General features: G+C 38.5%; 1 protein-coding gene across 9 annotated transcripts in view; it reads right to left on the bottom strand.

Annotated features, from left to right (window-relative positions):
* MCTP2 (multiple C2 and transmembrane domain containing 2) overlaps positions 1–25,566 on the bottom strand; it is a 229,713-nt gene that overhangs the window by 68,733 nt on the left and 135,414 nt on the right. For 7 of the 9 annotated variants that reach the window (XM_025893062.2, XM_073882473.1, XM_025893065.2 and 4 more), the window contains 3 exons: positions 15,375–15,476; positions 13,135–13,209; positions 10,982–11,101 (listed from right to left, as the gene is read on the bottom strand). In XM_025893062.2, the coding sequence (XP_025748847.1) occupies positions 10,982–11,101; positions 13,135–13,209; positions 15,375–15,476 (297 nt within the window). Of the gene's footprint in view, positions 1–10,981; positions 11,102–12,009; positions 12,332–13,134; positions 13,210–15,374; positions 15,477–25,566 lie in introns of those variants that run through there. The other 2 variants (XM_073882474.1, XM_073882472.1) reach the window with 2 other exon arrangements.

Here is a 25,566-nt window from a genome sequence, read left to right as displayed (position 1 = left end):
TTATTAAACATGTAAAGATCACCAACGAAATGCAAAATTAGATTTACTGAAAGAGGTGTAGGGGACTGTGGCCACAGGCAGCCAATTTTTTAACAGCAAAGCACACGTGGCATTTCTAATTTTGCAAAGTAAAATTCTGATGGAAAGTTAGCCTATAGTAATTTCCTCACCAAAGTGGTGAGGACTTCAATGATTTCCAAGGAGAGCAGTTTTTGCTACAGAACAGTTTACAAAAAAGTTTATAATTGCATATACCTGGCTTATAGCCGAGAAGAAATATACCAGAGAAGAAAAGTAGGAGCAAATTTGTACTTAGGGTTTTGTTATTCTTTAAACAAAAGACAAGGGCGCCTGGGTGGCTCAGATGGTTAAGCGTCTGCCTTCGGCTCAGGTCATGATCCCAGGGTCCTGGGATCGAGTCCCGCATCGGGCTCCCTGCTTCTTGGGAGCCTGCTTCTCCCTCTGCTTCTCTCTCTCTCTCTCCCTCTCTCTCTCTCCTCTGTCTCTCATGAATAAATAAATAAAATCTTTAAAAAATAAATAAACAAAAGACAAGTGTTAGATAGTATCTTACTAAGTGTTACTGTACCCAATAAAGAACAGGTTTTAAGAGCAGAGGTCAAAGCTTAAACACAAAAGCACAGATCATCATCACCATCATCATCATATTCATGTCTTCATCACTGTCACCATAAAGTCTGGATTAGAAAGATCCATCAGCTGGGGCGCCTGCCTGGCTGGCTCAGTCGGTTAAGAGACCAACTCTTGATATTGGCTCAGGTCATGATCTCAGGGTCTTGGAATCCGCCCAGCCGCCCCTTATCGGGCCCTGCGCTGGTGGGGTGAGTCAGCTTGGGATTCTCTCTCCCTATACCGCCCCCCCCCCCAACATACACACACACTCTCTCTCTAAAGTGGATAAATAAAGCTTAAAAAAAAAAAAAGAAGGATCCATCACCTGTAAGATGCATATGGAGTAACTATACAGACTTTTGCTCCTCCGGGCCACAATACCCTTCTGAGTAGCAGGTCTGCAGACACATACAATAATGTTCAAACATAAGACTTTAGGGAAAATGGTTTTTTTCTTTTTAATTTTTAAGAACAAAATTCATGGCTACCGTGTAGACGTAGTTCATACTCATGAACTAAAACCATAATTGCAAAGTTCATGACCACAAACATCACATACTAGACAAGTGTATAGGGGCTGAGCAGCATCCTCTAACAAGCCACAAGGCCCTAGGAAAATCACTTTACTGAATGTGAAGGACCCTCGGATTTCACATTCTATAGCTCCATGCTTTTCCAGACTTAAAACAGTAGGCATGAGGGTCTTATTTTCAACACCAAGTGAGCTAAGAACTGCCTTTTTTTCCTTGACAAAATGAGCATATTTGGCAATGACTTGAAACAAAAATTTTAAAAAGCTTGCTCAGAAATAGAAAAGTCATTTTAAAGGACCTATATATATATATGGATTGGGGCTATATATATATATTGGTTACGTATGGATTTGGGCTATATATATATTGGGTATGTATGGAATTGGGCTATATATATATTGGGTATGTATGGATTTAGGCTATAAGAAAATCCCAGTGAGATTAAAAGTCAGCAAACACTATACAGAAACATGGCTTTAGATGAGGACCTACTGAATCGGATTTTAATTGTCTTTGAGTCTTTTTTAATCAAAGTGAGAACTGGAATATCAGGCCACTGAACCTTCCCCCCCCCCCCCCCCGCCAAATTAGCTGTTATTTAAAAAGTCAATGACACAACATGGAGAGAAGAGGAGAGGTAGCAAAACACACCTTCCTAAGTCATAAATCAAATGGCAAAAAGTACAATACAGCATAGTAAACCCTCACCAGACCACAAAGAAGGTTTCTCTCCATAAACATCAGATCAGGCAGCTAGAATGATTACCAGGCTCTCCTGTAACTGTCGCCTGTAGTGGGTCTAATTACAGGCTACAGGCTAAGGCAAGCATGCCCGCACTGCACATGGCAATAAAAGGGCCATCAGCTTGCCAAGCCCAGCCAGACAACGGAGAGCACACGCCACCTGATGGGGAGCCCCAAAGATCAGCCAGAGAGACTAATAAAAATGACAGCTTAGAAACAAATAACAAAGCTTGGGCCACAAAAAAAAAAAAAAGTATCAAATTAGCCAGAAATACAAGTGCTGAGCAGGGCTCTTCAACAGGTCTGGACCAAAGCAAGAAACTGGTTATAACTGTTTTCACACACACACCGGTGATTTTTCTCCCTCTCCTTCTCTTTTAGTTCTAGATTTTTTCACTTTTGCATCATACAAAATGAGCATCCAGGTGTCACATACAGAAACAGATGGGGTGGGGGGAAGCACTCATCTCTATGAGAATCAAAAATAAAACCCCCCTCATTCAGGGGCTGTTGATCTGGGTTAGAGATTTGCCAGCTCCCTTCCTCTTCCCCTGGTACTCTAACTGCTGGCTGCCTTTTAGTCCTTTTGCTGTAGATTAGCACCACCCCCTGGACGGGTGGCATCGAGGGAAAGCTAGAAAAATGCACATTAGACAAGATTATGATGAAACTGTTAGACTGTCTATGGATTTTACCTTCTGATGTGGCCACAGGCTGTCACGGTCAGAGGAGGAGTTAGAATAAAAAGAAAGCAGTATCTGATAGCAGATGGTCTGTATTGGTTCTAGCACTCTTCCAAGAAGCATTGATTAGAAGCCTGCTGTGTACCCAAACATAAGCCATAAGGCTATACGCAGAGGTATAAGATGGGGCCTTTGCCATGTGTAGCTCACACAGTCCTAAAAAAATCCTTCCAACATATGGCTATGATACACTGAATAAGTCTTTACTGTTTCACATTAACCTAAATTATTAGGTCACAGAAATAAAATTCCTCCATTTTTGATGTGAAGAATTAATTTATTAGGTCGAATATGGAGAGTATTCTTAGAGCTTTAAAGACAGAACTGCATGCTTTGGCATTTGGTGGTTCTATGCATATGAATCAGCCCTAGAAATAGTTGACTCTTGAACACTAATGATACGACATGTAATACAATGATTTGCATTTCTACCCTATCCTGGAACAGGTCTTTCATAAATCCTCACATAACATGTTCTGTGATGAAGCAGCAACTGTGCACATGTATGTGGGTGCACCTGCCCTAGGGAAGCCTCTCTCTGAGTTAGAATACCACCATACCTACCAATAGTGATATCAGGTAATAATCCCTACCCACATTAGTAGCCCACTTCACATTTTTAAAATATTCCCTTGCATATTATCTAAGTTGATCTCCAAAGGATAAATTTAAATTTTCTTATGGTGTGTGTCAGTCATTAAATGGCACCACTTTGGTTTCAACTGTAAGAGGAGAGCAGTGGTGAGAAGTGGGGTAGGAGGGGAGGAAGCAAGGGAAATGGGGGGGGGCTGGGGAGAAGCTGGGAGGAGGGGTAGATGGATGCGAAGGAGGAAGGGGGAGAGGAATGAAGGGAGGTGCGGAGAGAGGGGAGGCGGATAAGGGGCTGGTGCAGACGGAGCACAACAGTTTCACGCTTGTGCCTCAGTACCTAGCAGTGCTTGAGACTGGACAAACAATGGCTGTGGAAAGCGAGGGAGGGAATGAAGGGGCAAGCTTGAAGAGGGCATTGGCTGGGTCAAGGAGTGACACGATCGCCAGATCTCTTCTTGCTCTAAGATTGAAGACGCTACACTCAAGACCAAGTTCAAATTAACAGTAGGGTATCTCTGGCCAGTAGAGAGAACTAGGCTGAATTCACTGAGAATCTGAAAAAGACAATGGCTCCCAACCAGGAAACTCACAGAAGGCAGAAAACGTGTGTGTGTGTGTCAGTGTATCCCACCGGAAAGCCATAGAGGAGGCAGTAGATAGAGACAAAAGCATTCCCATATAGAACTGGCACCTGTCATACAAAAGTGAGAGTTAACCATTCATTATCTAATGGGGCCATGTGAAGAATGGCAATGTATGCTCTTCTACGAATTAAAAAAAAAAAAGATGAAGAAGAAGAAGGAGAAGAAGATCTAATGCTTACTAGTCAAAATTGGGATGCTCCAAAATACCAACTGATTTCAGTCAGCGTAGCTATGATTCTGTCTAAAAGTGCAATTCAATTATAAAGTTAAAAAATATAAACATGAAAATATGCTAGAATAGTTAAGAGTGTCCTTTAAATTTTCAACAGATAATCTTTTAATGCAATTACTGTAATTTTATTAAATGGCATAATTAGTTAATGCCTGAGAAGTTGTCAATAGAAGGTGCAATTATGTTGTAAAAATTATAATCACAATGTGTGATGGTGGATTGTTCTGATGAAAAAAATGCTGAAAAAACCCTTTATAATATTTTTGAAGGTATATTATGTAGTCCTCTGTGAAAGGAAGATTTGGGAAATCATCTTATAAATGTTAAATAAAACAATAAATTGTCAAATATTTCAAGCATTTTACACGATATATTTATACATTTCACACACAAGTATATATGGATGCATTTAAAATGTCAAAAAATATCTTCTCCTCCAGACAAAATGGTTATTGGAACTGGATTTTTTTTTCAGCTTTAGAGAAATACTGTTAATCTTGAGCTCCAACCGCGCAAACACCTACTGAGCAGGCAGTGAGGTCTGTTTTGCACATACAACTGACTTCTGGTGGATATGGAAACAGCCACCAAATGTTTAATCAAATGCAGGTGCATCTAGTTGTGAATAAATTGATGATAGAACTTAAAGAAGTAAATCTTTTAGACACAGTTAACACATAAATATCAAAAGCATCAAGAAGACATGGACCAGCACTATTTTAATAGTCTGATTTAAAAACAAAATTCCCATTATAGTAGTCATTTGTAGCAAAGTACTTTCAACCTGAACATTCTTTAGACCACAGAATGGATCATGGACAGAGGCAATCCTCAAGATTGCATATGAAATGCTAACAGTTTCACACAATGTTTCATGGAGAAACTTTGTATTTTCCAAATACCTTTGCCTCTTAGTCTCTCTTAGTCTCTCTCTCTCTCTCTCTGTGTTTATGTACGCACGTGGCATGTGGGTTGGAAGGGCCCATTCTGTTACTGCTGCTGTTGTTTATAAGTTCGAGGTGAAATCATTTCACATTTCTCAACATTCCAGGATCTCTAAAAGCTAACAATTCCATGTATACGAAATACGGGATTTCACTAAGAAAGTGGGGAACTGTATTTTTAATCTTATTGGAGAAGGAGAGGTTGATTGATGCTTTAAATTATGTATCATATCGCAGGCCCTGTCGACTCTGAAGAAGAAATTCTTCATTTTCTGACACTCAAAAAATTGAGGAAAAAAGTCACAGATGTTAAAATCATAGCTTTATGAAGATACCCACTGATATATGGTAGATTTAGATTACTTTTTAACATCAAACGTCCAAGTAAAAATTTAATAAAATAAGGAATCCATCAATGCCCCACAGACTTGCCTCCCTTGAAGCAATAGGTGTGTGCCTGAAAAACTCGTGGAAAATTGAAAAAAAAAAATGCAATCCTTTTTTACAGCGTCTCCTCTGTTATTTAAAATAATCTTCTGATGATGCCATCTGTCAAGTAAATGCTTTTTTGTCATATGAAAAAAAATAATTCACTTATGCCACAATGTAACATTAGGTCTTTTCATAGACAGTATTGGGGTTTGTAAAATACATGTACCCAATAGAAAAATAAAACAAACAAAAATTCCCCATAGATGACTGTTTCCACAATATAAACATCACAATGCAGAATTATCTTTTGAGAACAATTTCAATTCACTGTAACTATCATTAAATAATGTATTTGTCTGGAAACATGGGGAGAGACTATAGAGTACCCCCCCACACACACACACAGTAGAAATATGGGTCTATCTCTCTGATAGCTGTTTGAAGGAATGCATTAATGTAGATAGATAAATGTGCTCGTCTCTACTCTTATCCCTTATTTTGAACAACCTGGAATTCTCATAAAGAATCTGGCAAAACTGTAGATTCCATCCATGACTCTTTCATGTACTTGTTTTCAGCATTCATGCTCCCTTTGAAAGCCCTTCTCCATCATCTAAGAGCGTCCCTTGCACAGTGGGTAAAAATAACTCAAGTCTCCAGTTTGGGGCTCAGCCTGGAACCAGCCACTGAGATTTTCCAGACCACCAAGCTAGATTCCAAGGATGTCATGTGCATGTGATTCCCAGGGTCTGGGCTGTTCCCCAGAAATGGTCCAGACATTTCCACGTTATGCTTCTTTAGTTCTGATTCCATTTCTTCTGAATATAATGATCACGACTAAGAATTATTCCCACCCAAATGATGAGGGTCCCCCCCCGCAAGCATCTTGGAAAAGCCTTAACTCCCATTCATTACATCTAAATACATATCTGAAATGACTGATGTCATTGTCCCTAGAGTCATTATCATCTATTTAAATACCAGGACCACAATCACTGCAATTCTGAACATCAGTGAGAGGTAGTACAGCTCAATGGTTAAACACATGGACTCTAAAGCCTGATGGTCTGGGTTAATATCTCAGCTGTGCTTCTTAAAAGCATATGAGCAAACAATGAATCATGGAACACTACACCAAAACAAATTATGTAATATATGGTGATTAACATAACAATAAAAAAATTTTTTAAAAAAGCATATGAGTTCTGACACTCTATTTAACCTCTATGGGTTCATTTTTGTCATCTGTACAAAGAAGGTAATAACCAGTACCTATATCAGCAGGTATTGGTGAGAATTGGATGAGGTAACATTTGCAAGATGCTTCGGACAGCGCCCAACACAAACTAAGCACTGAAACGTGAGCTATTAAAGACCCCTAGAGGTGAAAGTCTTGTCTGAGAATGACCATGTGCAGGTCTATGAAACACCATGTGTAATTACAAATCCATTCACAGGGAAATACCCAGATGTGCTTCTTCTAGGCATGATTTTTAGTTACCCTTTGCCTCTGTCAATAAACTGACATCTCCTATTAATTTGTTTTCCCTTGGAAAAGTTGAGAATAGGACTCTTTGAGCAGAAAAAACAAAATATATACATATTAATTTATAACAAGTCAAGCTCAGAAAATGGAAGAGTAAAATATCTAGAAAACCTGGAGGAAAGAGAAAGACCTAAGATACAAAATGAGCAAGATTTTCCATAGTCATGCTAACAAAACAGAAATCGAGCCTGTAGACGCATGATTTGGAAGGGCTTGACCACTCCGAAAAAAATCCAAATTTAATTTCTTACAACAATGAATTCAATGTTGTGGGCAACATTTACATAGCATGTGTCGGTGGATTAAAGACAACTTTCCTCTCCAAGTGTTAGGAATACAGCCACCCGGGTAAGTAGAGAGGGGATTAATCCCAGGGTGGAAGGGTTTACGCCTGGACAGTCTAATAAGATAAATCCTCCCATGTTTGTCCACCCACTTCTGACCAGACACCATGTGGACTTCTATCTTTATAGGCCACTTGTCTTGAACCCTGCTTTCAACAAGCTATGATATATTCATATACACACCCATAGGAATCCTTAGAAACATATGCTTTGCTTTCATAAAGTCTTAAATTGAACAGCCAGAATATACCGAACACGATCCGACAATGTTCATGCTTTGTCTCCTCTGAAAACAGAGACACTGACATGATGTTAATCGGCTATTTTGTGTTATCTGAAAAAACATAAGAAAAAAAATTCCTATAGTTTTGCCCTTAGCTTGCAGTGCTAGAGTCACTTCCTGGACCCTGAGGGGAAGGCAAAGCCCCACTGGGAACTGGCCCACCAAAAATGGTTCTTTACCCACCTGTGCAATGAACCCTCAGTTACCACTCATCCTACTTTCGAATATAGAAAGGCCTTCAAATGCAGTCCTACTATTTAGTAAAACCTTGACCTGAGACCTTGCTTCAGACCACCACAAAACTCTTCTGCCTATAACGCCAAGGTAAGTGAATGAAGCATGAACAAATTGTCACACCAATGAATAAGGACCAGTAACAGCATCCTGTCCTTGGTAGATGCCAGGAAAGAATCAGGGCATACGAGTGACAAACGCGGCGTTCTCCACAGCGGAGCAAGGAAGAGAAGAAGCAGGCCTTCGGCATCACAGGAGCCCTTCCTCTCTCTGGCCCAGGTCACCTGAGGATCCAATGGTTTGCAGAAAGACAACCCTTAATGGGGTCCCACAGAGTCAGGGACATAGTACCACAGCCAGTGGTGGCCCCAAAGTGTGAAATTACCCATCCGTACATTCAACAGGAGGCTAACATCATAAGTATGTAGGCAAGAGGCATAAAAGCAAAATGTTCTCCCCAAAAATGAAGTCTTGGATACCCATAATCTTAAAATATAATAAGGGAGACTAATATATGTATTTTTATTTTATCCTGAAAGTACCTTTTCTTTATATGCTTTTGCTTTAGGAACAGAAAGTTTTGGAATGACCATGATGATAGTAGTCACAAAAACACTCTCTAATAAGATGACACTTCATTGGCTTAGGGAGGGGAGAACACCTCTCTCTATCTCTTATATCTCTGAGATCTGCCAAGGCTGGTCAAAGTAAACATGAGATAAACATTTGAACACAGCATTTCAAATTAAAACTGAAAACTAAATGCCTTTAAGGGAGCACTCCTCATTCTAGCACCTTCACAGAAAAGGTTCATGCATGTATCATTCCTAATTGACTGCATTTTTTTCAGTGATGTCCAGTAGGAAATGTCCTCCACGCAGTGGAGACTCCCCCAGGCTCACAAACCCTTGCAAAAATCACACTGTGGACAACCAGCAAGGAGAGCACCATCTTTATCTTCCATTTGGGGGGCCACAGTGATTTGAAAGGATGAAGTGGCCGCCTGCGTCCGCTAGCCTGGGAGGGCATTTCCTGGCATGGTGCCCCCAGGATGGACGCCTGCAAGGACCCACTGCCAAAGCTCCCTTCCCGTTCAGAAGCCCCCTTTAGTAGACAACCTATTTCTATTCATTTGTTCTAATCTTTCTTCAGATCAGGCCGGCAGCCCATTAATCATTTCTGTCATTCTCCTACATAAGCCAGTGCAATGGAGCTCTGTTTTTCTAAAAATCACGGTGCCAGAAATTAAGCTCAAGAAAGAGGAAATCCTCTTCTCCTCACAGGGGCTGGCTGGGGTGCTGACTGAAAAAAGCTACCAATTGTGTTGACTTTCCTCTTTTGCCCAGAATCACAAGAGAACATTCCGTGGAAAGTTTCTGAAGAGAATTCAGGTGGGAAGTGGAGGTGGGGAGGCTGAAGAGGAAGCCAACACATGAGGCCCCCTCACCAGCAGAGGAGAATGTTGTAAGAAAGGGAAGCAGATGAATAAATGCCAAGACAAGACAGATATGGATTACTAGCATTCTTACTAGTGTTCTTATTAAGGCCAATTGTTTTTAGCAATTTCAGACCAAAGAAAAAGTATATTAAAAGTCCAGGTCACAGCCATCATAGGCCCTCTACATCTTGAAGCGATGAAAATCGAAAATTAATGAAACTGAACAGAATGTTCTCCATGGCAGAGAAAAAGCCTCTTGTGGAGCTGACAGACTTGTTTGTGTAATAAGGAGTAAGGATGGGAGTGACCGTGAACCCACTGACATCTTAGGCCGATTAAAAAAAAAAAAATTAATGAGGATGTGCCTGTGAGGTAAGAGAGAGCACTGACAATTAAAACACAAAAACAGAAACAAAAACAAAAAAACAGAGGCAGAAGATTCATGATTTACCAAAGATCATGACTAAGAACCACTCACACATTCTATTAGGCCTTATTGTGATCTTTGCCCAGTACAAAGATTAATAGCATGATAAAAAAAAAAGGGGGGGGCAAGATTAGCAGTTGAGAGATTTGGTTTCTACCAATCTCTTTAGGAACAAGTCCTTTTACAAATGGCGGAGGGTGCCCAGAGCCATAAGGTGAGGGCATGGTACCAACTTTCAAGTCCCTACGACTCCCGGACCCTCAGTGGTTACCTTAGGTGACTCGAGATCTCTTGTGGCTTCTTCTGAGATTGTGTGATTTTATTTCGCTCCTAAGGATGGGCCAGCATTATCAGAGAGAAGGAAGAGTGCATCTCACGTACATTAGTCACTCTCACGTGGTGTTGGGTCACCTTGTCATGTGACTCAAGTGGTTTGATATGAATCAATGTTTTTATATCAAAGTTTGTGAAGATTTACTTAAAGCATAAATTAGAGCAATTTCATCATGTGAGTTTTCAACCATCATTTTCTCAAAAAGTCCTGGCATTCACTGGGACAGAGGGAGAGAAATATACAAAAAGGAGGGACTATACAGACAGAGTTAATATAATAATAACCACCGTGTATAAAGACACATTTTTGAGTGAAAAAAAAATTTACAAAAATACAGAACTCAGGTCTCTTAAACTTACGGAGCGATAGTATATGAGTAAGATTTGGGTAATTTAAGGAATTTCCAAGGGAAAATCTGATGTAAGTACAGTCTTAGACATCTATATATTCATCTATACTGTAATATATTTAAGAAAGATGAATGGATAACATTTATATTTTTTTCAGTTAAATAGAAGTGTTTTTTTAATTTTATTGTTATGTTAATCACCATACATTACATCATTAGTTCTTGATGTAGTGTTCCATGATTCGTTGTTTGTGCATAACACCCAGTGCTCCACGCAGAACGTGCCCTCCTTAATACCCATCACCAGACTAACCCATCCCCCCCTCCCCTCTAGAACCCTCAGTTTGTTTTGCAGAGTCCATCATCTCTCATGGTTCATCTCCCATTTATATTTTAAAGTCTCCCTACAGGTGTGAACTTCAGCTATGTTGAATGTGTATTACTCTGCTTCGTGTCAGTAAAATAAAACTCATCTGCATTTGGATTTGGGACTCAGAAGCAAATAATTTGAACATAAAATCGAGGCTTACCACGAATGCAACAGCACTTCTCAACGTGGATTCCCATTGGAAGCAGCTTTTAAGGAACTGTATTGTACTCCACATTGCCATGGTGATTCTTTTCACACGGTCTACATCCCTTGATAAAATCTAATAAAAAAAAATGGAAAACAAGGAACTGGACTTAAACACTCCAAATAGTCCCTTTAGATCAGGCAGTTCAGTCATTTAAATTATATTTTGTATAGCTGCCAATTAAAAAAAAAATAATAGAAAGGAGAAGTCCTAATGCTTCTTCTAAAATTCTTTTTAAAACACCATCATCCATGGAAGGAAAAACACACATCTACTTTGTAGCTCTTTTGATGGAGAATAGCCTGTTTCAATAATATTCAGGACAAAACTGAGCTAGGAAAAGCTATAGCAGCAGGGCATTCGGTGTGTGTGAGTGTGTGTCTGTGTGAGTGTGTGTCTGTGTGTGTGTGTGTAAGAAAAAGAGAAAGAGAAAGAGAGAGTCTATATTGTTTACTTCAGAAGGAAATGCATGGATTTTTGTAGAAACTAGATGTCCAAGTATTCTAGCTCATGTAGTCCAGAAGACAAAGTCTACAGGAAAGTCTAATTGTGGGAGGAGAACCCAGCTCTCCCACCTCCTAGCTGTGCAACCTCCAACCAGTTTCCTAACCTCTCTTGTCTTATACGATGGGGTTGATCTTAGTATTCACCTTGTAGACAGTGAAGAAAATTGAGGGCCTTTCAAAGAAAAGTGCCTGCCACTTAGTAAGTGATCTCAAGTACCTGCATTCAACTGTGTAAAAATCTGCAGACACACCGTGGTGAAAGGCACATAGGGAAGATCCTAACAGACCCCAAATCCCCTGGAGCTCCAGAGCCCAAAGCCACCCCATGCGGAGGTCCTGCTTGGCAAAGGAAACGTCTTTTTTTCCCAGTTGTAGGCAGATTCATTTCAACTCATTTGCAAAGCAGCTACCCCACCTACTTCAACTCAGGTTTTAACTTTCAAATAAATAGGGCACAAGGCAGTAATAATAATAATAAAAGACGTTTACTCAGATGACACCAAATAAATATTACACTCAATGTTATGGCAGACCAAAACAAAACATGGGGATGCTCCCTTTAGAAGACATTCCAGGCCTTTCCCAAGTGTGCCCAGAAGTCCATGGGAAACAAGAGGATGAGGAGATGCATTTATATTTAACTGCTTTGTGTCATCCACAGCTGCTCACCCCACAGGAAGTTGTGGAAGTAATAAACACTGTAAAAAGGGGACACTTTGTTCTTTGTTACACAACTGAAGAGGGACAATAGGTACAGAGTGAAATCCTGGACTGCTTCTGAATAAGACAGGGAGGGACTCTGAAAAGAAACATAAAGGTCATGTTAAAAAAAAATGCAAAACTTCCCCTACTGGGCCCAGATCATCCCTTTTTGTTAAACTGATGAGTGAGGAATTAAGGGAAACAGGCAGAGGGCGACAGTTAACTCAGAATGAGGTAAAATGCCAACACACTCCAAATATTTGGATAATACAAAAGTGGTAGGAGCAGCGTGGGGGACCTTGAGGCTAGATGCTCCTAAGACCCCCTGGGCTGACGAAGTTAAGGCCTCCCTGGGCATAGCACCTCCCTGCGACCTTGCTGGGACAGAGGCGAAAAGGGCCTTAACTGATTGAGGCTAGCAGGGCAAGCCAAGTCAGAGAATCTACAGAGGCTGACACTAGGAATGTTCCTTGACAGAATGACTCAGGAGATGAATGGAGGGCTGACACCTTCTACTTCATCCAACATCTATGTTTTCAGTCTTTTTCTTCTTATCCTGCTGACTGAGGTCCTTGGAGGAGTGGAGATGGGGAGAAGCTGGGAGAAGAGGCAGAGGGGGTGGGGAGAGAGGGGGAGGAGGGGGGGGGGGGGGGGGGGAAGGGGGAGGGAGGGGGAGGAAGGGGAGAGACAGAGAGAGAGAGAAAGGGAGCGGGGAGAGGAGGAGGCAGGGGAGGAGAAGGGTGGTGGGAGGAAGAAAGGAAGGAAGATGGGAGGAAGGAGGGAAGGGAGGGGAGGGGAAGGAAGGGAGGGGGGAAGGGAGGTGGGGAGATGCTAAGTAAGGACAATTAAGCACTTCCAGTGCTGAGTGTACCGCAGAGCCCGTTTACTGTACCCACCTACCTTCTTGGACAGCTTGCGGGTATCTTCAACAAAGCGCTTTTCTCTGGGAGTAAAGGTCCTAATACTTGCTTTGACCTAGAAAGACATCATTGTTTAAAGGGGGGGAGGGGCAACATTTAAATGGACTTCATTCTTCTCTTTTCCTTGTTAATGACTGGGAAGAATGTGGAAACCAGGATCTTCTGACCCTAGGGCCAAGGGCCTTTGTCCAGGAGCCGAGTGATGGGGGACACATGGAGGAGACCCCTGAGCTCTGCGTGTGTTCCTGGGGATCTCATTTCCCCAGCACACTTGGGTAGGTCAGACTGGATTCAGGAGACTCCAAGAGTGTTGTATCCACTTTGCAAATCAATGGATGTATTTTAAAGCACTGAGAGGTTGAGTTCAGGAGGCTCTGGAACCAGTTTCTAAGAAATAAAACTTCCTTCCCATCAAGGTTTTGAACAATATTTTCACCAATAATATCTTGTCTGTGAAAATCTGTTTCCTGCTTATAAAAACATCTTTTCACAGAGAATCTCATTTCCTTTCAAATCTATGGAAAAGTAAGTAGATGAGTTGAGACCCATTTTATGGGGAATAAACTGAGGCTCAGAGAGATTTAGTGGCTTGTCTCAATCACCGTACTGAGGAAAAGCTCAAAGAATAAAATTGTCCCTCTCCACTCCATAGGATGGACAACTGGAAAATGACACAACTGACATATCTTCTTGGTTAAGCCTTCTTCCCTAAAACTCAGGTTTTACCTATGTGCATAGACTGTATTCAAGTGCTTGCTCGAAGGAAACAGGAAATGAAGGGTCATCAGTGGTACAAGATGCACAGAGGATTTCCTTGAAGGGAAAGCGAACTCAATGGGAAAAACGAGGGAGTAACACCACCACCTCCAGACTGGAGACTAAAAATATAAAAACGTCCCTGCCATTGATTTTATGAATAATTTCTTAAATACACTAAACAAGAAGCAGGGTAGCATAGGAATCATTGCAGAATCAGAAAGATCTGGATCTGTATGCTGACTCACTCACTTATTTGTAAATCAGTTCTCTAACTCCATTTGCTCATCATAAAATGGCATTAATGATACCTATTTACCAGGTTTATTGTGAGGATTAAATGCAATAATGTCAGAGTCCGGCCCATTGTTGGTGGCCACTAAATGGCAGCCATTCTTATAATTACTGTAAAAGCTCCATTACCCTACATTCATTTATACCGCTGACTGGATTAACCTGTGCTCTCCTTTTCCCTTCTGGAACCTGCTGCTGATACCATGACATATGCATGGTCACAGCTAAGTAGGCCACTTCTCTGCATGCTAAGGAATTTCTGCTCACAACAATCAAATCACAGGCCTACCGAGAATCAACTTTTGCTAACTACCAATCTTGTTTCTGATGGTTTTGCCCATTATTATAATTCCGTATTTTAATCATTGAAATCCAAGCATGGACCAGAAGACTTGAAATTTGTGTTGCTCTAGAAAGCATTGATAAAGGTCAGTCCCTAAAAAGATACTGAGGTAATGATTTTATGAGAAAAAAAACAGTCTGGAAAATTCTATATTCAGATTGTTGTGTATCTTTAAAGTAGATCTCCACTTTAAAAAAAAACCTGAAAGCAGATATTATTATAGATGTTATGAGTATATTTATGCAAGGAATATGTTATAAAACTAAACATAATAAATCCATGGTATAAAAAACAGATTTTATGCCCATAGCTAAAGATTGGCAAATGAGTATTTACATATTTTATATTAACTTAAGGTTGAAGACAGGTTTTAAAAATTCCTCCTTTAACTGTAGCTTCCAGATGAGTAACTACTTCTCTTTGTAGTGTTGGACAGCAGGACATCTATTGTAACAACTAAATTACATGTCAGGGGCTTGAAAATACCTCTGTCTGACACCAACTGTAGCCTTTGAGAAGATTATCGGAAATAAAGCTAACAAACTAATTTCTCCTTTTATTTTTTTATTTATTTTTTCCTTGACATTTAGATGTACCGGGAATTAAACACCGTCATTTCTACTGGCTCAAGGGGATTAATACCAGTTGAAAACTGTATTGTCCCTCACTGATTTTATAGTTGAGGTTGAAAACCCTGTTCTCTCTCCCTAGCTGTAATATGTGTGAAACATTTTACACGTATTTGAGATTTGAGTACTGCCAGGCTGGTCATCTTTTACTTTTGGTACAGAGAACCTGGGAGGTATGGCTGGCCCAGCTAGACTTACCGGATTATATATGAGGTCCATCTCCAAGTAAATAACTCCTTTAAAAGCTTGTTCTAAATCTTTATTCTTCAACACGTAGCAATTTGGTTGTCCATCTCGAATCTGTCATAAACAATAGATAAAATATCAACTTTCTAGGGGGTTTAAACTGAACTGGCAAAGTTGAGACCATACAATACACACACAGATGAAGCAGCTATTCAGCAAATATTAAACCCATCATACATCAACTTTAAATTCTAGAATGCTGTTATAACTGATAAGAAGATAAAGTAACAACCAACAGGCTGACACTGAGTTATTAATGGAAAATCAGTGGTACAAATTATTAGTAGGTCTATATGGGCTTTCCTTCAAAAATCCCAGAGGTTATACATTTTCAATTATTAAAAATGATAAATACTCTACAAAATTCCTGGCCAGTACTTCTCAAGATTGCCAAGGTCATGGGAAAAAGGAAAGACTCAGAAGCTGTCACAATTCAGAAGACAGAAGGAGATAAGATGATTAAATACGATGTGGTACCCTGGGTTGGATCCCAGAACAGAAAAAGGACATTAATGGAAAAACTGGCAATATCCAAATAAAGACCAAAGTTTAGTGAACAGTAATGCACAATGTTTTCTTTTTTTAGTTTTGTAAACGTACCATAGCAATGCGAAGAGTTAGCATTAGGGGAAACAAGGTCAGGGGTATCTAGGAACTCCAGATTATCCTAACAACTTTCCTCTAAATCTAAAATTACCCCAAAATAAAGAGGTCATTAAAGTATTTTTTTAAGAAACGACCAAAGGAACTGGTTTTAATAAGATAGTGTTTCACAGCCATGGAGCAATGCAAATTAAATCCATGAGCGTAGCTGAAGCTGAGGTCAAAATCCAAAGATATTTACAACGCACAGAACGCTGAGTTTTCGAAATAAGCAAGTTCCTCTGATATCCTCTCTCGGCCAGCAGGTCACATCACTTCCATATCCTAATCTGCCACTGGACCCCAACATGTAAGGCACCCCAGAAAAACACCTCCTGTACCATTTTGGAAATGATGTGGGTCCCATCAAGGCCTTCTCTTTCCAGATTCTAGAGCAGCCATGCTTTTATGATTACACAGCAGTCTCTGCATTGATTAAACTTCAGGCTTGTAAGAAGCATCCCTGTTAACTCCAAAAGGACATCAGCAAAACTTGAACTAACCCAAAGCTCCACTTGAGATTATAATGATCAAAGATTTGAAATAATGTAGGAAATTTGAGGGCATGAAATTTGAGCCATATTTTAACTGACTATTGCTATCACTACAAGCATTCAGCGCAAGTGTTCTTATAAACAGTGGTGGAAATGAGTTGAATAAGTCATGGGGGAAACAGAGCCATTCCACTTTACAAGGGAGAGGTCACCTTCCTTCCCAAAGTCACCCCACCTCTCAGATTGAATAGGTTTTAAACAGAAAGATGGTTTTCCTGGCCAGTGGCTAAGAGGAAGGGGGTGCCCCATAAAGACCTGGTTTCCTTCCTAAACGGTGTCCAAACAGGATTCTGAGCTTCCTCTTTTATCCACAGTCTCACTTAATAAATTGTGGGTGTTAAAGTTGAAAGAAATAAATACAAAAACAGCATGATCATTTGCCAACCTGACTTCAGTCCAATTTAGCTGTGTCTCAACCCACAGTCATTGTACGGTTATCTTAAAATTTCCATGATTTCTTAAGGGTTAGGAAAGGTCAACAGAAGAACATGAGGTATCAGTAGAAAAATATATTTTATAGTATTTTTTTTTTTTTTTTTAGTTTTTGATTTTTTGTAAATGATCTTTTCCTCTTTTTCAATGTCCTAGTATTGTGTCAGCAAAACACAGAATCCACCCAGGGACATTGAATCAGTTATTAAAGCTAGAGATATAGCATAGGCTATTCATGTTGGGTACTTTCATGTAATATTATCTTAAAACTTGTCAATTACAAGTTTACACATCTGTAGAAAGCTTGAAAAATTACAGAAAAAAAAAAGTCCCTTTGAACTTCCACAAATATCACAATTCCTTCCCCGCAGAGAAATTAGATAGGCATTTGGCATGTATTCTTCCTAAATTTGTATTGAGAATTTATATTCATAAATCCTTGAAAAAAGTAATTTAAAGTTTTTGCCTGTGTGAAACTGTATTTTGCAACCTCACTTTCTATCAATGTGATTTGATAATGTGTATGTAGTATACAGATCTGCTTTTCTTTAAACTGCTACAGAATATTCAGAATATGAACTTATTAATTTATTAATTCTATTGATGAACATTTGGTTGATTCCAATTTCTCAGTCACTCTGCTATAAGGAGTATCTTTTTGGAAAAGGGAAAAAGGAAGGGAAAGAGGAAATATCCTACTTTGTATTGGGATACGTTTACGTTAAGAGCAGTTAAGATCAGGTCAATGTATTTGAATATTTAGTATTGTAATTAAAAATGGAAATAATAATCAACGGGACTATTTTTAAAAGATCTTCATTTTTCACAGTCTTTATATAACTGAACTTCCAACACAAGAATACAGGATAAAAAATTCTGTAACATCTCAACTTGCCAAACTGCTGTATGGCAGCATCTGTATTACAGAAAAGAGAAGCTCACCATATTTTTCCTGTCAAGAGAATTATGTTTATCATTTATACCTAGAACACAGAAAATCGGGACGCCCGGGTGGCTCAGCTGGTTAAGCATCTGCCTTTTGCTCAGGCCATGGTCCCAGGGTCCTGGGATCGAGTCCTGCATCGGGCTCCTTGCTCAACAGGGAGCCTGCTTCTCCCTCTGCCTGCAGCTCCCCCCTGCTTATGCGCTCGCTCTCTCTCCCTCTCTCTGTGATAAATAAATAAATAAAATCTTAAAAAAGAAAAAAAAGAAAATCATCTCTGGCAGTTTATGCTTATAAAACCTCTATTAAATAGTAGGGCAGCTAAAACACAGCCAAAAGAAAATTTAGAGCCAAGAATCTTAGATACTTTCGTCTTTTAGGTATGAGACAGTCACTTAAATTAAGACCTAAGCTTAAGTTTTAGGTCTCTGTTGATCAAGGCAAAAAGGAATGATACAGTTTTCAATTTGTGACAAAAGGAGGTCTCTAAGTTCATTTGGAGAGTCTTCTTAAGTTGACATCTGGGATGATTTAGTTTCACTCCAAGATAAGGGTCACTGAATAAAATAATAGACAATGTCTTAAACCTGTTATGAGAAAATTTTTCAGATTGACCTATCACACACATTTTTGCATGCTCGCCTATTCACAGGTGAAGAGCACAGATATTAGGCAATCATTTGGGGAAGGCACCTCTGCAGAACAGTAATACAGATTTTATCTAAATAGAAATCTGACTTCAACAATCAGGGAAATGGGCATTTACATGTCCCTTTCTTTTCATGAACAATGTATCAGAAAGCTTTTACCAAGCACATGCTAACAGTTAATTCCTGGTTAAATGAGCCATTGAATACAAAGGTACAGGAAGTCTGTTTCTGAGTAATGATTCAGGATTCTGGAGCCAGAGGACAAGTGACAGAGAAGATAGTCTGGTTTAGATTTTAATCTGACCTGAAATCATCTTTAAACTATTCAAATCTTTTCTACTTAAAATAATTTTAAATCTTCTTAAATATGCTTTAGCATCGTAAATATGAGTAACTTTTTAAAAAGTTGGGTGAATAAATTGATTTTTTAGTCCAAAAGATACGACGTTCATTTTTTAAAAGACAGGATTTTTTTAAATCAGCGTATAACAGAAGTTGGTTATGTGAAACAGGGAACGAAATCATTTTCTCATCTCGAACTCTCCTTAAAGAATTATCATTATTATGCTTTGCTATAAATTTCCTTGATGTGACCAGTTACCAACTGATGCAGCAGAAAAGTTAATCAGAATCAATATGCGTAAATAAATCCATCAATTGGTTTAGGGAGGGAAGATACATATTTAAGAGCAAAATCCAAACTGAGGAGTCCTACTGATTCCGCCCAGCTTGACCCTCATGTGAAAAAGTGGAGAACATCTGGGTGTAAACAAGCATGCTGCTAATCAGACACTTTTCTTTCCATGCAAAGGGGGTTAATACTTTAATGTGACATCACAATACAACAGTTGGTCCCAGCTGATGCACAGACAAAATGACTCTCAAATAAAATATGAAGAGGACGGACATGAGGCTGGGTAAGAGGAAAATAAATACTCTTTAACTGGTACTGATTCACATTCATATCCCTACTTGGAAGCAGGTCTGCTTCCAATGGCATGAGTGGCAAACAGCATGGGAAATTACAATGCCCACAAGGTTATTATTTGCCCGGACACAAAGTCAACCACCAGCCAGTGGAGATGGTATTGAATTCATTACCCCAGACCCTCACCACTTTATCCCACCCCTCCTCTCTTCCAAGGCCATCCGTCCCACCCAACACCCAGCTCTGAACCTTGGAAATGGCAGAAAACGTTGGTGTACCCAGCATTTATCAACTCCTCTCTCTAAAATATAAGCTATCTTCCAAAAGTAATATATATTAATTATAAGAAATGTGTAAAATTTATAAAAATGGTTTAAAAATGCTTTTACAATATTATATTATTTTAAGCAAGTAAACACATCTCTAGTTTTTAATGTACATTTACATTTATTTACCTTGTGAAAATAGGATCGTAGTGTATTGGATAAAATTTGGGACTTCAGAGACAGATGAACTGAGTTTAAATTCTAACTCTGCCTCAAATTGGCTGAATAAGTTTGGACAAGTTACAAAACTCCCCCTGCTTGTCAGTTTCCTAATCCGTAAAATGTGAATAAAAAATGACACATATCTCAGAGGTTGCTATGAAATAATCAGCAGAAAGCAGTAAAGGACAGTGACAAGTAGAAATTGCTTGTTAAATAATATCTTTTAGTCTTAATTTATATACTTTTTAATCATTTGTCTTTTAGATTTGAAAAAAAATAGCACAAGAAACATTCCCCAATGTAACAACAAACTCTTGTATATAACTTGGAATAGTGCTTCACCTTATGAAGCTTCTACAATTAACAATCCTTCACTGCAGATCACTAAGGCTCTCTCCAATTTTTAACTGTAAACACTGTGATGATTTTATACATAGCTATCTTTGTGTGTCCATGATGCATGCCCAAAAATAAATTCCTAGAGGTAGAATGGTTGAGTCATAGGATATACCTATTCTTGTGGTTTTGCCCAAGTATTGCCAGTAAGCCCTCCTAAAATGCGACATTAATTTCTACCGCTAGCCTCAGTGAATAAGCCTATCCATTTCCTTGCAACTTTGCCAACTGCAGGCATTTTTATTTAATACACAGCAATTTCATAGGAAGAAAATGGCCTCAGGTTGTTTTAATATGTTTTTTTTTTTCCAACTAATGAGACTGAACATTGTCTTTCCTATGTTTATTAACAGTGGGCCATGGTAGGACTGGGAAGCCAGACTTAGATTCAATTCCCATTTCTGGCATTTAGCATCTGTGTGGCCACGAGTAATTACTGTATCTCTTCCAGGCTCAGTTGCCTCTCTAAAACAGATACCTAGAATATAAATGCTCAGAGATATGTGTAGATTAAATTTTAATCCATTTTACTGAAGCACCTCCTACGAGGCTTGTACCAAGTCATGTTCCCTCCAACAGCATTGGAGAGGGTACTTCGTCATCACTGGTAATGAAAAATCTTTACCATATCTGTTAATCCAATTGCTTACACTAATTTGATCATTTAAGTTACTACCACAAGGGTGATGAAGATGACAGATTACACTGTAAGTGGGTACTGTGTGCTACTGTACTCACTCACATTCCTCAAACCATTTAAATCCTCACCACAGCCTCCAAGGCAGACATCATCATTATCTTCATTTCATCAAGGAAGAAACGGAGACAGAGAGGTTAAGTAACTTGTCAAAAATCACACAGCCAATTAGGAGACAAGACTGGGGGCCAACCCAGGTGGTCTACTCCATCCTCTGCACTTTTACGGGCCATTATCATTATTGAATAAAGCATGAGCCACTCATATGCTTATTAGCTATTTGGATTTCCACCTGTTTGAATGAATTTTTCTGCTAGATTGACTTGTCTCTTCCTTACAGATTAAAAAACAAAAACCTTCTATGTTAGTGATATTAGCCATTTGTTTCTATGTTGCAAGTATTTTTGACCTTGCGTTTTAATCTCCAATGGCAAATTTTTGTTATCACCATGTTTATATCTTCAGATTTTTTTTCCCTTTATCATTCCTGTTTTTCAGTTATTTATATAGGACTTACCCATCATTTTAACAGATTTAGGAAGTTTCTTCCAATTGTTTGACCTTTAATTCATGGCAAAATAGTTGCTGTGTTCGATGTAACACACTGATGCATTTTTCCCTGATGAGTAAGCAACTGACTTTCCCAGAATCCCTTATACAGTGATCACTTCGTTTATTCTTTTCCATCGTCTTTTTTTCATACAGTTCTAGAACTTCCTCACATAGGTCTTAAGCATTATAGTTGTTTCTGTTTCCTGCTGTTAAACTCTTTGATGCTTTAAGTTTTTTAAATGTTTTCCTACTGGGTAAGGCCACTGATTTTTTTTTTCCTGATTTTGATCTTGCTTAACACCTCACTGACCTTTTTTTATTTCAAGATGCTGAGTTTATTAATTTCCTTTATATTTATATATAGATGATAGCTGACATCAGATAGCTAGTATTGTTTTCTTCATTCAAATATAATTTCTTATGTTTTTACATTGGCCGGATTTGACATAAAAAGCTTTATTTTAACTTATAAGCATAGAACCTCATTAAATTTGAAATCTCTCTAATCATTCAACAGTAAGTCTGATGTTTGTGATGCTTCTGATAGATCTCCTTCATCATGGTAAGGCAATACCAATTACTAATTTATTAGACTATTTTTTTCATAATCAAGAACAGATGTTAAATTTTATTAAATGACCCTTTCACATCTGTTGAAATTGCCAAGTTTTTTTTCTCCCTTAATATATTAATAATATAAATTACACAATTCAGTTTCCTAATGTGTTTTCATGGTCTTTCATGAAAGGTAGATGATTTCCCTTTTTGTTAAATCTGTGTTTTTGATATCAGAATTCTTCTAGTCTCAGGGAATAAATTCACAAATTTCCCATTTTCTCTTATGTCCTTAACCCATTTCAGTAATGTAAGAATTGCTTGGGCCCTTAAGGTTTTAAGAAACTTGCTCATTAAACAATTTGAATCTGTTATTTTCTTATCTGGAGAAGAGGATGCAGGGAAAAAAGGGTGGAATTACTTGATGATTATTTTCTGACATTTCCATAATTATTTCACTAAAGAATGATTTCAGGGGGCACATAGGTAGCTCAGTCATTAAGCGTCTGCCTTCGGCTCAGGTCATGGTCCCAGGGTCCTGGGATCGAGCCCCACGTCGGGCTCCCTGCTCAGCGGGAAGCCTGCTTCTCCTTCTGCCTCTGCCCCTCCCCCTGCTCGTGTTCCCTCTCTCTCTAATAAATAAAATCTTAAAAAAAAATGAATGAATTCAGTACCTGATACTCATGTTTATCTAACTGTATTTTAAACATATTTTTTCTTGCTATTTTTACACATTAATTTTTCCAAATGGGGAGCTATATAATAATCTGGGGAGATTTTATATCTCTGTAACACCCACATTCCCTTGAGGTATATCCCTAATCAAGTTTTCTTCCATACTCTTCAGTAAGATTTAGTTATGTTCTTCACAGTGATCCCCATATTTCTTATTTCCTTATTCTTAATAATATATGTTTTTCTTTTTTTCATCAGCCTTGTAACTGGCCTCTCCATTTCAATGGGCTTTAGAGAAACGAATACTTGGATTTATGAGATATTTTCTACATTTTTGTTCTTTTTATAATCTTCATAAATTCCTTTCTAACTTTCTTAATTCTACTTAATCTTTTGTTGTGATGTTTAATTGATTTTCAACCTTTATTGTTTAATTATAAAAGCATTCAAAGTAAGGATTTCCTCTGAATAATACTTCTGGCCTTTATCCAATAGCTTGTATATATAGTATTTTGCTGCTAATTTCTAAAAAGTCTGTAACTGTAGTTTTGGTATCTACATTAGTTATGTAGGATTTTTTTTTTAACCAAGTGTTTTGATACTTGTTTCATTTTTGTTATTAATTTATATTTCCCCAACACCATGATCACAATATAGTTTTTGCCTTTTTGGAATCTACTAAGGCATTTGTGAGCCCACAACATGATCAGAATTTAAGCACATTGCATGGGTATTTGAACAGAATATTTTATATATTAATGTGTGTGTAGACACACATTAGATCAAACTTAATGTTTATTCTCTAAAATTTGAGAGTCACTGCGTTAGTATGCCAAAACTTCATCTGAGAACTTGCCAAAAAAGGAACTTTCCAAGGTCTCATCCCCAGAAATTTAGTAGCTGTGGGATGGTGTGCATGAACTGTAACTTTCAGCATCTACTTCATGGAACTTGGACTTTCAAGCAATTGGGCCTTTAAGAAACATCACTTTACAGCCTTGTTTTTTGTTTCTGATATTTTTTAAGCTGCATAGATAATATAATCATTTTGTGTTTCTAAGGTGGTGATTTTTTCTTGTATTTCAAAATTTTTTAAAGATTTTACTTATTTGTCAGAGAGAGAGAGAACACAAGCAGGGGGCGTGGCAGGCAGAGGGAGAAGCAGACTCCCAGCTGAGCAGGGAGCCCAATGCGGGACTCGATCCCAGGACCCTGGGATCATGACCTGAGCCGAAGGCAGATGCTTAACCAACTGAGACACCCTGGCTTCCCTCTTGTATTTCAAATATATATATGTATATATATATATATATATATATATATACATATATATATACACACTTCTATAAGAAACTATTCACATAATGATTCCTGTCTGCTCTTAAGTTTATTGGTAATGAAATCATTTTTGGACCCATGAAATAACCTCCTCTACATGTTTCTGACTTACCACTTACTTATATTTAGGTGTAATACTTTTGCCCACCCATTTCTGTTTTACATTTGAGGGATCTCAAAGCAGCTAGATTTTACTCTTTTACTCAGTGTAAGAAGTTTTTCCATTTAATAGAAAAGTTTAACCCATTCAGCACTTACCAGCATGTGCAGGATGCTCAGATTTATACTTGCTACCTTCTTGTGCCAAGACATCAGAGGAAATCCACAGGGCATTCCTCCTCCCTTAGCCTGTCCATCCTAACCAAATCCTATCCACGTTATATAATACATACGGTTCATGATAACTCCAGCATGTTAAAGGCACCCTTTCCTAGTTTCCAGGGCCAATGGACAAATTTGCCTCATTTTATCTTTCATTCTTTATTTCAAAGTACATACTGGAGCAGAATTAGGCAGGAAGGAGAGTTGAATGTTTATGTTTTAGCCATTTTAAATTTTTTAGGTGGCTACACATCCATAAATATTAAAATAAATTATTTATTTCAGCGGCCAAAATTTCAGCACGAACTCTAAGAAAAAATACGATTGTGTAAATGTGTCCATTACAATATATAAAACCTACCACAGGTGAAACAGGCAAATACTTAATTGGAAATGCAAATGAAGCCATGTATGGACATTTATTTGGTACAAGCAATTATAGAAAATTTGTCCCATAAAACTAATTAAGTGAAGCTGTTCCTACGCACGTGGATTCACAGAGAATGCTAAGGGCTGCACAAAGACTGTGCTTCTGATCATGATTTCACCTGCATGTGTTGGCATGGCTTGCAAAGAAGGTCTCTCTGACTTGGATCAAAAGGTAGGACCTCCTCAGATTACAGATAATTTTTTTCTTAGATATTAGGAAATAATGATAAATAGAGAGATGCTTTCCCTATTTTACAGAAAGCTGATTTTCAAAGTCTTCCTATATGGGGCCATTCCATAATTTCTGAGATGACAAACACATGTCTGCATAAAAAGAAATGTCCCGGAGGACAAGAACCCAGATTGATTTCCAGGACAAAATTAGACTCCTTAACCGAGAATAGATGTGTTTAAATAAATCTAATGGAATCGGATAATAATTCGGAGATAGTGTCTATGCTGGAAATATCTTAAAACTCTAAAATAAGTTTACTGTTTTCCAATGCATACCTACCGTGTTATTGATTAGAAGATATTTGGAGTT

Source organism: Callorhinus ursinus, unplaced genomic scaffold (assembly GCF_003265705.2).
Source record: "Callorhinus ursinus isolate GAN/ISIS: 27379988/994484 unplaced genomic scaffold, GSC_fseal_2.0 scaffold47, whole genome shotgun sequence".
NCBI lineage: Eukaryota > Metazoa > Chordata > Mammalia > Carnivora > Otariidae > Callorhinus > Callorhinus ursinus.
This window is presented reverse-complemented; position numbering and strand designations above follow the sequence as displayed.